Source organism: Cetorhinus maximus, chromosome 10 (genome assembly GCF_964194155.1).
Source record: "Cetorhinus maximus chromosome 10, sCetMax3.hap1.1, whole genome shotgun sequence".
Lineage (NCBI taxonomy): Eukaryota > Metazoa > Chordata > Chondrichthyes > Lamniformes > Cetorhinidae > Cetorhinus > Cetorhinus maximus.
Window position 1 is genome coordinate 57,482,212 of NC_135888.1, and position 17,633 is coordinate 57,499,844.

A 17,633-nucleotide genomic window follows, 5' to 3' on the forward strand; every position below is an offset into this window, starting at 1 on the left:
TTGGTCGTCTACGTAGCAAGGGCCAGATTATCAGCATAGGCGAGCTTCATAGAAATGGTGGGAAGCATGTCGATGTTGAAGGGGACTGGAGCTAAAACAGAACTGAGGGGAAGTCCATCATTCAGAGTCATTGTGCAGCGTGTTTAGTCTCCCAGTGAAACCATGTATCTTTGATTGTTGAGCATTTAAGAAAGGACATGCATTGTAGCCTGACACTGGAAAAGTCTGGCAGCTTTCAACAGAAGACAATGTCATCACACAATGTTATATGCTGGTGAAAGGCGCAATAAGCTGTCTTGAGCATGCATTGGTAGCCAGTCTCGATGTGGGTGGTGTGTGAGAGTACTTGGCCAAGATGCCTCCTCCCAGATCTGAAACCGGCTTGCTCCTTAGGGAGGTTGGGCTTTACCAGTGGAGAAAGCCTAGCGTGGGGGAGATGTTCAGTTTTTAAGAGCTATATAGTAGAGATATGGGCTGATGACTAGCTGAATCAGGAGCAGGTTTCCCCATCTTGAGAATGGCGATGACTTTAGCCTCTCTCCAGATTGATGCAATTACACCATTCACATGGATGTTCGTAAAGAAAGAAGCCAACAAGCCATGTTGATTAGGTCTCAAATTCTTCAGAATTTCAGGCACTGTGGGCCGTCAGCTGCAGCGGAATTGTACTCAACCACAATCTGTAACCTTATGGCCTGCATAACCCCCACTCTACCATTACCACCAAGCCAGGGGATCAACCCTGGTTCAATGAAGAGTGCAGGAGGACATGCCAGGAGCAGCACCAGGCATACCTAAAAACGAGGTGTCAACCTGGTGAAGCTACAACACAGGAATACTTGCGTGTCAAGCAGCATAAGCAGCAAGTGATAGACAGGGCTAAGCGATCTCACGACCAACGGATCAGATCTAAGCTCTGCAATCCTGCCGCATTCAGTTGTGAGTGATGGTGGACAATTAAACAACTCACTGGAGGAGGAAACTCCATAAATATCCTCAATGGTCGGGGAGCCCAGCACATCAGCGCAAAAGACAAGGCTGAAGCATTTGCAACAATCTTCAGCCAGAAGTGCCGGGTGGATGTTCTATCAACGACACTTGCTTAGCAATAACCTCTCACTGACGCTCAGTTTGGGTTCTGCCTGGGTCACTCAGCTCCTGACCTCATCACAACCTTGGTTTAAACATGGACAAAAGAGCTGAACTCCAGGAGTGAGGTGAGAATAACTGGCCTTGTCATCAAGGCAGCATTTGACCAAGTGTGGCATCAGGGAGCCCTAGCAAAACTGGAGTCAACAAGAATCAGGAGGAAAACTTTCCACTGGTTGGAGTAATTCCCAGCACAAAGGAAGGTGGTTGTGGCTGTTGGAGATCAATCATCTCAGTTCAAGGACATCACTGCAGGAGTTCCTCAGGGTAGTATCCTAGGCCCAACCATCTCCAGCTGCTTCATCGTTAACCTTCCTTCCATCATAAGGTCAGAAGTGGGGACGTTCGCTGATGATTGCACAATGTTCAGCACCATTTGCGACTCCTCAGATACTGAAGCAGTCCATGTCCAAATGAAGCAAGACCTGGACAATATCCAGGCTTGGGCAGACAAATGGCAAGTAACATTCGCGCCACACAAGTGCCAGGCAATGACCATCTCCAACAAGAGAGAATCTAACCCCTTGACATTCAATGGCATTACCATCACTGAATCCCCCACTATCAACATCCTGGGGGTTACCATTGACCAGAAACTGAACTGGAGTAGCCACAGAAATACTTTGGCTACAAGAACAGGTCAGAAGCTAGGAATTCTGTGGCGAGTAACTCACCTCCTGACTTCCCAAAGGATGTCCACCATACACCAAGGCACAAGCCAGGAGTGTGATGGAAAACTCTCCACTTGCTTGGCTAAGTACAGTTCCAACAACACTCAAGAAACTTGACACCATCCAAGATAAAGCAGCCTACTTGATTTGCACCCCATCCACAAACATTCACTCCCTCCATCACTGACGCACAGTGGCAGCAGTGTGTACCATCTACAAGATGCGCTGCAGCAATTCACCAAGGTTCCTTCGACAGCACCTTCTAAACCCAGGACCACTACCACTACCATCTAGAAGGGGATGGGCAGCAGATAGATGGGAACACCACCACCTAGAAATTCCCCTCCAATCCACTCACCATCCTGACTAGGAAATATATCGCTATTCCTTAACTGTCACTGGGTCAAAATCCTGAAACTCCCTCCCTAACAGCACTGCGGGTGTACCTCATGGACCTGAGCAGTTCAAGAAGGCAGCTCACCACTACCTTCTCAAGGGCATTTAGGGATGGACAATAAATACTGGCCAAGCCAGCGATGTTCACATCCCATGAACGAAAAAAAAAAGTCAGCTCTGGTGTAGAGAGAAGAAAGCAGGGATGTGGGAGGAGATAATTAAATAGTCTTGGATAGTTCCACTAGAACTTCATGATGAGCTTCCTTAGTTGAGGCAACCTTAGAGTTAAGGAGCAACTGCCACCTTTGCTGTCCTTTGGGGTGGGAGATGGCCACCTTCACATGACCCACCCTGTTTTAACTGATCTTATCACTTCGACATATGGAGCCCTCATCTTGTAGTATAGGGAGAACGCTTCACATTTATCAGTTAAATGTGGAAGATATGTTGTGAGCAAGGTTTGGCTGCTTTTCAGGAACTGCCAAAGACCATGATGTTGATGTTCTTGTTCTCCAAGAGGCACACATTGATGATGAATTAGTGCCTCCAAGCACTGCACCTATGATTTTTAAATTAATTGCAGCAGGCACCATGCGAAGTATGGCAATGCAACCTACTAACAATACAAGCTGAAATATTTTTCCATCATTAGGGAATCAAGCCCCAATAAGGGCTTCATAGCCACTACGAAGGTTGGGATACAGTAATCACTAACATGAACAAATCACCTAAGATTAGGTGGCCCCTTTTAGGATGACCCATTATCACTCATTCTGAATCCAGGCTAGTATTTGAGCCAACAGTACTATAAAATATATTATCTGATCATCCTTACATTGTTGTTTGGGGGAAGCTAGTTGTGAGCAAATTCTTCCAACTGTGGCTAAACTTTAAAAGCAATCAATTGCTTATAAAGTACTTTGGGACATCCTAAGGTTATAAACGGCACTATAGAAATGCAAGTTCTTTCTGTATTTCAAATACATTAACAAAATATTTCATCTTTGCAGCTTAATACAGATGCCCTGTAGCCTTATTGTTATGCCCAGCTGCAGTCTTTTCTTTGTCATCAATGTTTTCTAATATTTTTTTCTCCTCTCGCACTCTCCTAAAGGCATTGACTCCACGCTTGGTTAGAAATAGAGTCACAGGTAACAGTGACAGAATATATCAAACTCTGTTTTATTATATTAAATTGCAAGATTTTCCAGCATACTTTCACTTGTTTAGGGAGGTCTTTTTGAGATTCCGACCACCCTTTCATGAAAGCTGGAAATTAATGGTCTTGGTTACTGACCATAGGTTCTGTTCAACTTCCATTATTGCATCCAAGTGACCATTGTTCATGGATAGAGCCCTGACACCGAGTGTCAGCTATTTGAGTGTGGAGGGTTCAAATCCAAGCTCAATCTTCTGTTCACATGAAGTGCACACACATGCACTGCCAGCAGGATGTGATGAGGTGTGGGATCCTGACTGATTTATCCCTTGCCCAAACACATGGTGCCAAGACATTGATGCTCTGCTTGAGATTAGATGACTCAGCACAGACCAAGGGTTAAATTTGGAATTTTCCTGTTCTCACTGAATAAACTCACCAAATCACTGGTGGAGCAACAGTCTTATCTATCGGGCCCAATTGCATGTTATCCTGCAATACACCCATCATCAAATTAAGCAGTGGATAAGAGAATCTTCTCTCATCAATGGAGCACATGATGTTTCCTGTTGGAACACAATGAACCTAGATATTTCAAGGGAAAATAAGATGTTCTACTGCTTTGCTCCATAATCCTGCATGTCATTAACAGAGATGAGATATTTTGCTACATTAACAGTACTATCTACATGCACGTTATTGTTGTTGTATCTGATCTACTACCCTGGTTGACAGTCTAACTCAGCACAAATTTGGAACAAAATTGGAACCAGTTGATTCCTATGGGTTAATGCTTTTAACCACTGGGGAGCTGTTTAAATGTTATTACTCTGTTCCCATATCATGTATATTTCATTGTCAGAAATCTATTGTACCCGAATTTTAACTTAATCAGATAATCACTTTTAAAATATTTACACATTACAAATTACTCACAAATTGATGATTATATTAGTTGCACCCATCCACTAATCTGACCAATGAAAAAATGTGGTTTATTTAAAAAATAATTTCTCCTCATCCTGACTAAATCAGATTGAAAAGCATACTAGCCTTATTTGTTTCTTGTGTCACAATAAATATAGTACATGAATATTCTCTGTCCAAATAAATACATGTTTGTTCAATACTTTCCCATGTAGATTGTCTCTAAGTAGCAAAACCAGCCATTTGTTTGAAACACCATAATTTGATAATATAGCATTAAACACCATGCTAAATACTGACTGAAGCTTCTGTCTTTCTTTGCAGTTTGCAAAGCTGCCTCCATCAAGGAAATATTCTAGGGTGATATTTATGTCAAACAGGAGTTAGAAAGGTTAACAGCAGAATACTGTGCATGCTGGAAATTCCCTCCTGGGTTAAAGAGTCAATGCACTGTATGATCTGGGGCTGAGCCACACAAAAGTAGGTTTAAAAACGTTGCAGCTGTTTTATAGTGCCAAAAGAACAAAAGACTTGTATAGCCCTTTTCAGAAGCCCGGGAGGTCCTAAAGTCCTTTACAACAAAGTACTTGTGAACTGTGGTCCCTGTTGTAATGTCAGCAACATGACAGCCAATTTGTGCACAGCAAGCCCCCCCAAAAAAAATAGACATGCAATAGTGACCAGACCACCTGTTTTTGTGATGTTAGTTGAGGGATATATGTTGGTCAAGATACCGGAGTGATTTCCCCCGCTGTTCTTTGAAAGAGCGCAATGAGCTTTCATGCCCACCTGGAATGGCTGATGGGGGCCTCAGTTTAGATCTCATGCAAAAGACAGTAATCCTACAGTGCAGCACGCCCTCGGTCCTGCGCTGGAGCGACAACCTGGAATTTTGTGCTCAAGCCTCTGGTGCGGGACCTCACGTTGTAGTTCCAGAGGCAAAAAGTGCTACCCGCTGAGGCCCAGCTTATAGATGAAATAAAAAGAAACACCCATTTGCAAGAACAACAACCTGGAAAGGAAGATAAAAGAGCGATTGGAACGATCCTCCCCCTCCAAAGCTGACTGGCGAATAATTGCTGCCGACTCTCCCCTGTTCATGGATGCTCCCTGGTCCCTCTGCACCCGCCTCTCCCTCAAGGCTGGCCGACGCCAATGGGGAGGGGATGCGCACCGGTCGCGCGCCACCCGCCCCCTCCTCCCTCCGTGCGGGGGCGCTCCGGCAGCCCGCACCCGCACCCTCCCCCTCCCCTCCCTTCAATGCGCCTGCGCACTGCACCGGACTTAGAGCTGGAATAATGGCGGCGGTTTGATGGTTTCGTTTTTTTGTGCGTTGTTTCCTTTCACCTCAGGAGAAGTCGAACGAGAGAGAGAGACAAAAACCGAGGGGTAGAGACGCTTCCAACTCGGCGGATTGAAGAAAGGAGCGGGAGTTTGCGGAGTATGGTGTTTTTGTGAACAACCGGCCTGGTTCCTATCTTAGAATAACAGAACAATAATCAATAGTAATAGATAGGAAATATCGGAGCCCGCCCGCACCGCTTTTTAAAAAAAAATTAAATTTGCCCTGCCGCCCGCCCGCTACTCACCGCAATGGCCGGCCTGAGGGTGATCATGAGTGGAGTGAGGGAGAAGCTGGAGGCGGTGCTGAACGTGGCCCTGCGGGTGCCCAGCATCATGGTGCTGGAGATGCTGTACCGGTGGGACGTGAGCTCCTTCTTCCAGCAGATCCAGGCCCGGAATAACAACAACCTGCTCTTCCAGTACAAATACCTGGCTCTCAATCTGCACTATGTCGGTGAGTGAGGGCACGGGCAATCCCGGGAGGACTGAGGAATTTATTTGACGTGTGTGTATTTATTATGCGTGTATGGGTGTGTATACACGCTTTTATAATCGCCCCTCCCCCCCGCCCCCCTTCGCTAGTGAACACCTCTCCACTATGATATTCCGGTGACCCTGCACTTTCAGCAGTATACGAGGCTTTTTGTTTTTATTTTACTCTTGAAAGAGGGACAGGTGATTCTTTGCATCAAATGTCTTTCCCCAGGCTATCTCCCATGCACCATTAACTCTTCACTTCTGGCGACAAAGAAAGCAAGCGTCAGAGTGTCTATTTTTTGCCCCCCTCGTCAAAGCCTCCAAGAAGTACAAGTTCGGTGTTGTCAAAAATGTTCATGTTGTTTTGTTTCGGCAGGGTGATTTATTTTTGTGGCACCCCTCTTAACATGTGAAGAGTGGTGTGCAATTCTGGGCATCACACTTCAGGAATGATGTGAAGGCTTTGGAGAGGGTGAAGAAAAGATTTATGGGAATCGTTCCAGGGATGAGGGACTTCAGTTACATGGATAGATTGGAGAAGCTGAGTTCTTGGAGGAGAGATGGTAGAGTGGAGACTTGACAGAAGTGCTCAAAATCATGAGGGGTCTCGATGGAGTAGATGGGGGAAATGGTTCTCAATGGCGGAAAAGTCGAGAATCAGAGGACACCAATTTGGGGTGATTGACAAAAGAGGTAATGGTGACATGAGAAACGTTTTTACACAGTGGGTGGTTATGAATGCACCACCTGAAAGCATGGTAGAGGCAGGTTCAGTAATGGCTTTTAAAGGAAAATTGGATTCAGCACCTGAAGAGAGAAAATTTACAGGGTTATGGAGCAAAGGTGGGGGTGTGGGATTATCAGAGTTGCTCTTACAGGGAGCAGCATGGTCATGGCAGCTCAAATGGCCTCTTCCTGTGTTGTCACTATTTTTTGTTTCTTTGATGTAATTCTGGATTCATCCATGAAATATGATATGAGGAGTGAACATTTTGAAATATTTCCTGAGAGGATGAAGTACTGGTGATTACCTCAAAGGCTAGAAATAGGAGCAATGTGAGGTGACGAATTCAGGGTAACATCCTTCTTGAATGCCTAAGCAAGTTTCTCTTAATTGAGTTATGTAGGTTAGGAAAGTCCCAGGATCAGTTTTTGAACTGTGCTTAGCTAAACTGAACAGGAACTTGCCTTTATATATCATTATCATGGAGAAGGTATCCCATGATAATTCACAAAAGCATAATCAGACAAAGATAAACACAGAACCAAAGGAGGAGTTGCTGAAGAGGGTGAATAAAGGAGATAAGCTGAAAAGGGGTTTTAAAGAAGGAGAGGGAGGTGATAAGCAGAGAGGCTTAGGAAGAGATTTCTAGAGCATAGTGCTGAAGTAGGTGAAAGTCTGGTGAATCAGTGTTTTTAGGATGCATCATAGGCCAGAGCTGGAGGAATGTAGGATTTCCAGTGGATTGTTGTAGAAAGTTGCAGTGATAAGGAAGGTGAGATCATGGAGGGATTTGAACACGGTAATGGTGTGAACTGTAAATTTCAATTGTTGATAAACTTTGAGCTACCGTATGTCAGTCAGTACAATGTAGTAGCTTTTGGGTTTTTTTAGACTTGTGTTTCACATCACAGAGCCTTGTTGGCAGGTGTGAGGAGTCGTTGGGAGTGAGGGGGTTAGCAGCCAGTGGTTTCCATTCTTGATCACTGTCCAGGAGGGCATCAGGTTATAATGGCCTGCAAGGCTGGGTATCCAGCCAAGACTTTCCCATCAGAACAGCCGTATGGGCAAGTTGCCAGAAGGTGCCTGACATCTATGGAACTGTACCCTCAGAAGTAGTCAAGGCTTTTAAGTGAGATGGGGAGTAAATGGTGAAAAGGAGGTGGTTTTTTAATTCACCCTTGTTCGCCATTACTTTTTTGCTATTTTTGCTCTTTCCCTTATGTACTTTGCTTTGTTGTCACTTATTGGCACCAACATGTTATAGGACAGAATGCAAAATGCTGCAAGTCTGAAATAGTAAAACAGAAAATGCTGGAAACATTGAATTGGACAGGGAGCATCTGTGGAGAGAGAAACAGTTCATGTTTCGGGTCAATGATACTGAAAAGGCCACAGACCTGGAACAGGAACTGTTTCTCTCTCCCACACATGCTGCCTGACCCCTGAGTATTGCCTGCATTTTCTGTTTATGTTACAGGATGGATTTCACTTAAACCATGAGACTTTTTGTACAATACTTTTAATTCCTCCTCTATGATACTTTTAATGCTTCCTCCGTTCATCCCACCACAACAGCTACCAGTGACAGACCTGTATCCATCACTACCTAAGTGATGTACAATTCCAAGCTTTCTATTTGGACAAAATCCATAGGGAAGGACAGAATGGTATTTTCTGAATATTTCTCGCAGTTCAAGTGACTTGTATATAAATTTTGGATGCACTTAACATTACATACCCGTGTAATTCCAGTGATGGTACTGATTCGTCAGGGGCTGTATTGATTAGCTGCTTGTAATTCCTTTTTTGGTATATATAAACCAATTTAACTGCATGAATGTTGTTATGCCTTGTAGTAATTTACTACTGTTCCTTTCCAGAACCTTGGCATTAAATACGCTATTTAAAATTGCTGTGTAATTAGGGTTTTAAATTTATCATAAATGTTTGAAATGTTGGTGTGTAGACAGGCCATGGTTAAATGTAACTCCAGCTGATTACTGTATCTGTCACGTACACCACTCATCAGCACTTGAAAGAATCTGAGATGTACACAGTTTGTAATTGTCACATGTCTCGTGTTCTCTAATTACAAGATCAGGCAGTTGGACAAACCAGCACAATGTTTAATTTCTTGATCTTGACATGAAATTTGCACCGATTATTTCGTTTGATCGGATAATTTACAATCCATTACAATTGGAGGACTTTCCAAACCTTTGGACAAAGTTATTTTCCTCCAATACAATTTCAGGGTTCTGTTAACGTTGTTTAGGTTTGCAGTGATGCCATTGAAAATTCTGTATTGAGTTCAAATCTTGAAACTTGCTGCCAACTATCTGGGTTATATGCTGTCATTGTTAATAATATTGCTCTGTAAACTAGTACAGTGATGGGACACTTTATGTAACCTTCATATGAAGTGTATAAATATTGTTCAGGCGTGCGTGTGAATGACACTTTAGTTGCTAATATACTTTTCATTGCACTTTGCCTCAGAAGCAGGGTATAGTTTGAAGTGCTCTGTTTTGAGTGTGTTGATGCATGCATTAATGGTGTGATACTGCCCTATTTACAAGTGCGGTTTGTACATAAAGTAGTGGACTTGCATGCTTTTGATATAGTCTCTGATTTTTGCTTGTATTTGTGCGTTTTTCATCCATTTGTAATTTATTATTTGCCTTAGGTAAAAGCAAAACACTGAGGATGCTGGAAATCTGAAACAAAAACAGAAAATGCTGGATAAACTAAACAGGTCTAGCAGCATCTGTGGAGAGACAAACAGAGTTAACGTTTCGAGTCCGAATGACCCTTCTTCACTCTGAAGCTTCTCTCTCCGCAGTTGCTGCTAGACCTGAGTTTTTCCAGCATTTTCTGTTATTATTTGCCTTGTTGTTTGCATAAAGAAATTTAACTTCTTAAGCAAAGCTATTACTTTAAAGAGTATAGTGATTGTTTTGGCTGAGTATACTGCCATCATATTTTCTGGTTTCCATACCATGGCAGAAATCATCTAAGAAGAAATGGTTACACTCAAAATCGGCTGTCTAAAAACCAGAGCTGTTGAAAACCAGACATGTTAGAATGTGCCATGCATCTTTTTTTAATTTTACTCGATTAAAAGTAACTTACCTGGACAAGTGAGCTAGGAACTGCTTGGTGCCAGACTTGTTATCCCCTTTGCCGCTTGTGCGCCTGTCTTTTCCTTCTCTCCTAGCCACCTTTGATCCCACCCGATGTGGATTGGCTCGAACTGCCCACTGCCTAAAGTGCTGGACCCTAAATCTGACATAATCCAAAAACCGGCACAGCCTCAGTCCCAAGATTGCCAGTTTTGTGAGAGTGTAACTGCAGAAAGCAAAGAACAAGTTGCTGTTTGAATTCTGATTTCTAATTTAGTTTTTAATATTATGTATCATTGTTCAGAAACTACACACACGATGAACTCATTCTAAAAAGAATGGAGATGAAACTTCATGCTCATCATAAATCTGCTTCCAGCCTTAAAATAAAATTTTGAAAAAGTGCAAAACCAGGCCTGTCATCTCATTTGATTGTTTAACATGTTGATATCAGCATGCTTTAGGGAATATTGGACTTGAATTAGAATGCTTTAAGATGCAATAACTCTCAACTCATCATTTCAAATTGCCTCAATGACAAGCCTGAAATCAGCACCCTGACCTTGTGTTGCCTTCTTCAGTCACCACCCAATGCAATAACTACTGTTGAGACCTTCTTGCAGTTCTTCTGGCCTTAGTATGCATCCACTGTGGTGCTGTACGAAGGCCCTAGTGACAGTGTTGCACTCCGTATCTAAAATCAGTAAGATTGTGATTTGCATGTTGTAATGAGTTTTGTAGTAATTCCTAGCTCGGGACATGGCTTCTGAAGTTACTGGTCAGATTTCAATAAAACCCTTATACATAATTCTTATTTCTACATGGTACACAATCTCTTTGCTCATCTGACCAGTTCTGTTCCAATGAATTATTTTAGGCAACTCAAATTGGAATTTATTTAATATTGTGGAAAATGTTTCTGAGGGTTGATTTATTCTGGATGTTAACCTTTTCACTATTCAGATCAGATTTTCTTTTTCCCCTGTTAATTGATAGTAATTAAACAATTATAGTCAGAGGCACATCTCTATGTGGACAAAAGCTTTTATTTGTATACTTAAATACTGTGGATTTAGCTTTTTGCTGTTGAACCCTTCAAACACGCTATAATGTTTTTTGGTCATTGTGAGGAAACCAGGCCAAAATATGAATATAAATCACACTGTAGTAACTTCCTTTTCAGGTTTACATCATCAGGGGATTCATGCATAAACTTGAGGGAAAGAAAACCATGATTTTTCCATTCGCAAAATATTCCTTGGACTTGGATTCTGGATACATGAGTTAGATATAACAAAGAGTTGGATGATAATGTGCTTAGTTTAAATAATCAAATCTGTATTTATGGAGTAATATTTGTACATGTGACTGTGTGTGTTTGCGTCTACAATAGGGATCTGTCGATGCATTTCTGACATGGAAATCTACAGTTTGATGATATCCAAAACTTATTGAACTCAGGGATCATAAACTATTTCTGGATTGCTGGTCCAGGACATAATGGTAACTAAATGTACCTGCTATTAACTTCAGTAATTGGTTCCCATGTAATTATTAACCCTTATTGCTTGACGCATTAAAGGTATGAACTTTGTGATGCATTTAAAATCAAGAGTACATTTGGGCTAATTGAATATTATAAGGCACCATATCATTTTGAGGCATTGGTAAGTGGAGGTATGAAAGACAGGGCCTTAGAGTTTAAGGGAAAGTAAACTGGAGTATGATGCTACTACACCTGATGAAACCTTGCTTACCACTGTTGTGGTGCTGAAGGAAAAAAAACTGGGGGCTACATCAGCTTTCTAAGAACAAAATTATGCCTGCAGAGCAGGGAAAGTACAGAAGGATACAGAAGAGCTGAAGAAATTGAGCATTGATATTGAAATTGGAGCAGTGGACAAGTTCCTGTACTTGAGATACCCTAACTTTCCAAATGATGTGAGAAAGAGGGGAAGATATCCCTAACTCAGGCTGGACATGTTTGTGTCAGACAGTGGAGCAAGACGAGACTTACTATGGGACTTGAGAGTGAGTCTTTAAGGTTAGTGTCCAATAAACACTTCTGGATGGTGCTGAGAGCTGAACGTTCAGGAAGGCACCGAAGCAAAATCTGAATGCTTTTGGAATGCAGTATGTATTAATTGGGAGGATTTAATGATCAACATTCAAGTAATGAGTGAGTGTGTACTGTAACAAGATGATTATGTAAGTTTGATTGAAGGTTGATTTTGATTATTGATGTTGGATTGGACTACATTTGGGAAAGGACTACTTAGAAGATGGGAAAGTTAAGATTGCAGGATGAATAAGATTGAATGGGAACTGTTAATGGGCAGAGAACTGTTGTAACATGCAGAAAGTGGAACACAATTTGGTGGTTATAACCACAGACAAACAATTTTCAACTATTATAATGTTAGTGCACAGACAGAGAAAGCTAAAACCTGACCTCTAAATAAGATCACTGTAGAAGCATTTTTGCTTTGGAAAAGCATTCTACATAGCAGGTGGGCAGTTAACTGCATGATCTGCTTCACTACTAACTACTATGTGCTAGGTTATCTATTTTCACCTGGGGCAGCAATTAGGGTGCTGCAATTTTTAAAATTCCTTGATGTGACATGAGCATTGCTGGCAAGGCCTGCATTTATTGCCCATCCCTAATTGCCTTTGAGAAAGTCGTGGTGAGCCGCTGCCTTGAACCGCTACAGTCTATGTGGTGCAGATGCACCCACAGTGCTGTCAGGAAGAGGGGTTCCACGATTTTGACCCAGGTTTGACATACCAGGGTGAGGAAAGCAAAATCGACTCGAGTTGTGCTCCAGGATGCTGTGAAGTGACTTAGGCTGAAAAGTGCACATAGGTGGACTTGTGCGTACAAGATTGTGCTGAGCTGTTACAAACTGCAGTCTAATATGCTGGTGACTGTCACAGTGCTTTGTCTAGATTCATGCATGTAGAAACACTACTTGAATGAGGTGACTGGGGTCTGTTAGTGCCAGTTGAACAGTTCTCCAAGTGCCAGCAACCTTGGGAGAGGGAAGAAAATAAAACAACTTGGGTTCATATTGTGCCTTGAACATCGTAAAACTTTCCAAGGTGCTTCATAAGAGCATTATGAAACAAAGTTTGACGTTGAGACACGCAAGGAGATATTAGGACAGATGACCTAAAGCTTGTTGAAGAGTTAAATTTTAAGGAGAAGAGAGAAATGGAGACTGTTCCAGAGCTCTTGGCAGCTGAAGGCACAGCTCCCATTTGTGGAGCAGTTAAAAGTGGGGATGCGCAGGAAGTCAGAGTTTAAGGAGTGGAGATATCTCGAATGGTTGTAGGGTCTGGAGGAGGTTCCAGAGATAGGGAGGGGAGAATACATGGAGGAACTTGAAGACTGAGAAAGATGGGGCTTTTCTATGCCAGGAGCCAGTCTAGGTCAGCAAGCTCAGGGTAATGGGTGAATGGTACTTAGTGCAAGAGAGAATAAGGGCAGCAGAGTTTATCAAGTTTATATAGGATAGAAGATGGGAGACTGGCTTGGAATAACCAAATTTAAAAGTGACCATAGCCTAGCTGAGGGTTTAAGCAGGTGATGAGTGAGGTGGGGCAGAGCCCAGCCATGTTATGGAAGTAGGTGGTTTTGGTTAAGACACAAATATATGGTCGGCAGCTCATCTTGGTGTCAAATAAGATGGTGACTTCAGTCTTGAGAATGCTGGAGCAATTTCTGCTCATTCATTGCTGGATGTTGGACAGGCAGTGGGCTCAAGAAGATCTGAGTGCCGTCATTGTACTTGTGGAAGCTGGTATTGTTTTTTTTGCATTATGGAGGGGCAGCATGAAGTTGAGAATTAGGAGGGGGCCAGGGATATACCCTTAGGGTTCCAGAGTGAAAGTGTGGGATCAGGAAGAGAAGCCATTGCAAGTGGCTACGACTGTTAAGTATGGAATCAGGTAAGGGTAGTCCCTTGACAGGTTTGGAAAGGAAGAACATAATTGAGAACAGAAGATAGTGATGTGGATATGTGATGGCATATATGAGACAAGTGAGACACAGTATGGACATAAATTTAAAAAAAGATTTTATTGCTGACCCATTGAGCTCCCAAGTAATTACATTAAGAAACCTGCCTTCTAAAAGTGTTTGTCTTAGAGAAGCAGAATTTCTGCTGACCTGTGACCTTGACCAATCTATATCCAATTATATGGTTGGATGGTGGTTGCAAAAGCATTCGAATAAGCACCAGTGGAATATTGTATTACAAGATTAGTTCAATTCAAAAATTAGAACTTCACATTTTAAGTATGAATGATGATGCTTTATAGAATTCAGTAATTTATCGGGCAAGTGTGCAAACTGCGGCTAATAGCATTATATGTATGATTGTTAAGCAGCACGTCTGTCAGTCTTTATTTTAGATATAATCTTCATTCTGCTGAATAGAGAAAATGCACCTCTGTTCTTCTGATGGGCTCGTGGGTAAAGGTGAAGCCTGGAGTGCCAGGCCCATTCAGTCTAGAAGCTTGAGGCTGTTGCAAGTTGGTGCTGAGCTAGCTGTTAAGATTGTATTTGGAGTGCTCCCTTTGACTTGAGATCCTTGGCTAGAAAAGGAAAGCAAGCTTTTTCTTTGCTGTATTAGAAGACAAGTTTCTGGTTAGGTTTAGACTGGCTATGGAAAAGGACAAGGAGCAATCCAGAATAATAATAGTTAATTGGAGGAGGGTCAATTTCAGAGGGTTGAGAATCGATCTGTCCTGTTTAAATTGGAATGAAAGATTGGCAGCCAAATTGTAATGGAATAATGGGCTGCCTTCAAAGAGATAGTGGTTCAGGTACGGTCAAGGTGCATTTCCAGAAGGAGGAGCTATGGGGCAAACAAAGCCAGAGCTCCCTGAATGATGAAAGAGATATAGAAGAAGAAGGGTGAGATATAGAGATACCGGGTTGATGATATAATTGAGATCCAGGCTCAATGTAGAAAGTTCAGTGGGGCATTGAAAAATGAAATGAGACAAGCAAAGGGAAAGTATGAGAAGAGAATGGCAACTAACATAACAAAACCCATAAGTCTTCTCTGACACTTAAGTAGTAAAAAAAAAGAGGAGAGGTAGGGCTGATGAATGACCAAAAAGGAGGCTGAGGTGCTGAATGAGTGCTTTGCATTTGTATTTACGGAGAGGTGCTGCCAGAGTCATTGTGAATGAAGAGGTGGTTAGGATACTGGGTGGGCTAAATTGATCCAGTGGAAATTACTGGCTGTTGTTAAAGCTGATACGTCACCAAGACCAGATTGAATGCATCTGAGAATGATGAGAGAATTGTGGCGGTACAAACCCTAATATTCCAATTCTTGAGTATTGCTGAAAAAAGAGACATGTCTAAGCTTTTCATCTTGCACTCATCAAGACACTCACAAGATTACCAATACAAGGGAGAAAAGAACAATTTATACTGTTTGTGAAGAGAGTGCTGATGGGTTGGCAAGTGGCGTTGCCATGGAAAATGCACCACTGATGGTGACTGACAGTTAACTGCCAAGCATTGTTTGAAATTTAAACCAGGCAGCTTGACCCTGATTGGTCAGGGTATTACTCTGAGGAACGAGTTAGTGAATGGCTGTCACTTATTTTCTTCAGCTGAAACAGACGCAGTGTATGTACATGAACTTTCTGCCTGCAGTGTGGCACATTTGTGTAAACTGGAAGCTACATATATTAATACACAGGGCCCTGTTCTTTGCAGACAGAACATGTACATACATTGTGTCTGTTTCAGCTAAACAAAATAAGTGTCAGCCATTCGCTGACTCATTCCACAGGGCAATGCCTTGACCAACCAGGTTCAAACTGCCTGGTTTAAATTTCAAACAATGCTTGGCAGTTAACCATCAGTCACTATCAATGGTGCATTTTCCATGGCAATGGTACTTGCCAACCAATCAGCACACGAATCACATACAGCATAAATTGTTCTTTCCCCCATATATTGGTATTCTTGCGAGTGTCCTGATGAGTGCAAGACAAAAAGCTTAGATGTGTCTCTTAGTTCAGGAATATTCAAGTTCTGTGCTACCAAATGACTATTCCAATTCTTCTTGGATACTGGGGGTGCTGCCAGAGGACTGGAGAATTGCAAATGTTGCGTTCATGTTTAAAAAAAGAATGTAAGGATAAACCCAGCAACTACAGGTTTAACCTTGCTGGTGGGATTTGGGACAAATTTCAATCACTTGGACACGTGTAGACTGATTAAGGAAAGCAAGTACAGATTTCTTGAAGGCAAATTGTGTTTCACCAACTTGATTTGAGTTTCTGGATGAGGTGCAGAGAGGGTTGAAGTGGGTAATGCAGTAGATGTGGTCTATATGGACTTGCGGAAGGTGTTTGATGAAGTGCCATATAATTAGCTTGCCAGCAAGGTTGAAGCCGTGGAAAAAAAGGGGCAGTGAGAGCATGGATAAGAAGTTAGCTGAGTGACCAGAAATATAGAGTCGTGGTGAATGGTTGTTTTTGGACTGGGGGAAGGTATATAGCGGGATTCTACAGAGCTCGGTATCAAGACCATGCTTCTTTTGATGTATGTTAATGACTTAAACGTGGGTGAACAGAGCACAATTTCAAACTTTGCATATGACATGAAATTTGGAAGTATTTTGAGCTGTGAGGAGGGTAATGATAGGCTTCAAAAGGACCATAGACAAGCTTGTTGAATAGGTGGACAAACGGGAAATGAGTTTAGTGTAGAGAAGTGTGAAGTGATATTTTGGTAGGAAGAATGAGGAAAGGCAACGTAAAGGGTACAATTCTAAAGCAGATGCAGCAACAGAGAGACTTGAGGGTATATGTGCACAAATAGTTCAAGGTGGCAGGGCAGGTTGAGAGAGCGCGGTTAAGAAGGCAAACGGTATCCTGGACTTTCTAAGCAGGGGCATAGTGTACAAAACCAAGGAGGCTATGACGAACCTTTAAAAAATATTGGTTTGGTCTCACATGGAGTTGTGCGTCCAAGAGAGGTTGCAGAAATGACTCACGAGAATGTTTCCAGGCATGAGAGACTTTGATTGTGTGAATAGATGGAAGAAGATGAGGTTGTTCTCCTTGTTGAGGAGATGGTTGGGAGGATATTTGATAGAGGTCTTCAGAACCATGAGGGTTCTAGATGGGGTAGATGGAGAGAAATAGTTCCCATTGGCAAAAGGATTGAGTACCAAAGGACACAGATTTTAAGTAAATGGGAAAAGAACCAAAAGTGACATGAGAATCTTCTTTTTTGCTCAGCAAGTGGTTAAGATCTAGAATGTGCTGTCATAGAAGGTGCTGGAGGCAGATTCAATCCTGGCTTTAAATAAGGAGTTGGATAAGCACCTGAAGAGAGAAGGTTTGCTAGGCTATGTGGAAAGGGCAGGGCTCTGGGCTTGGCTAAACTGCTCCTATAATCAGCATGGACTTGATGGGCTGAATAACCTCATTTTGTGCTGAAACCATTCCATGATCCTATATTTAAACCACTGAAGTTGAGGTGCAGTTTTAAGCTACACCTTTGAGCAACTACACGTGGTTTGGAGCTCAAACTGTTTATTGATGAACTCGTCGACCCTGATCTGATTTTGCAGCTCATTAACCTGTGATTTTGTCATAAGTGGTGCTTTCATTTTGGTAAATGGGGA

At 42.3% G+C, this 17,633-nt stretch overlaps 1 protein-coding gene across 1 annotated transcript in view; it reads left to right on the forward strand.

The window, feature by feature from the left end:
* Positions 1-5,572: 5,572 nt before the first annotated feature.
* The window catches only part of rnf145a (ring finger protein 145a), a 108,021-nt gene continuing 95,960 nt past the window's right edge, over positions 5,573-17,633 (forward strand). The window contains exon 1 of the mRNA XM_078550516.1: positions 5,573-6,100. Within this exon, the coding sequence (XP_078406642.1) occupies positions 5,896-6,100 (205 nt within the window). The 5' untranslated portion in view covers positions 5,573-5,895. The remainder of the gene's footprint in view (positions 6,101-17,633) is intronic.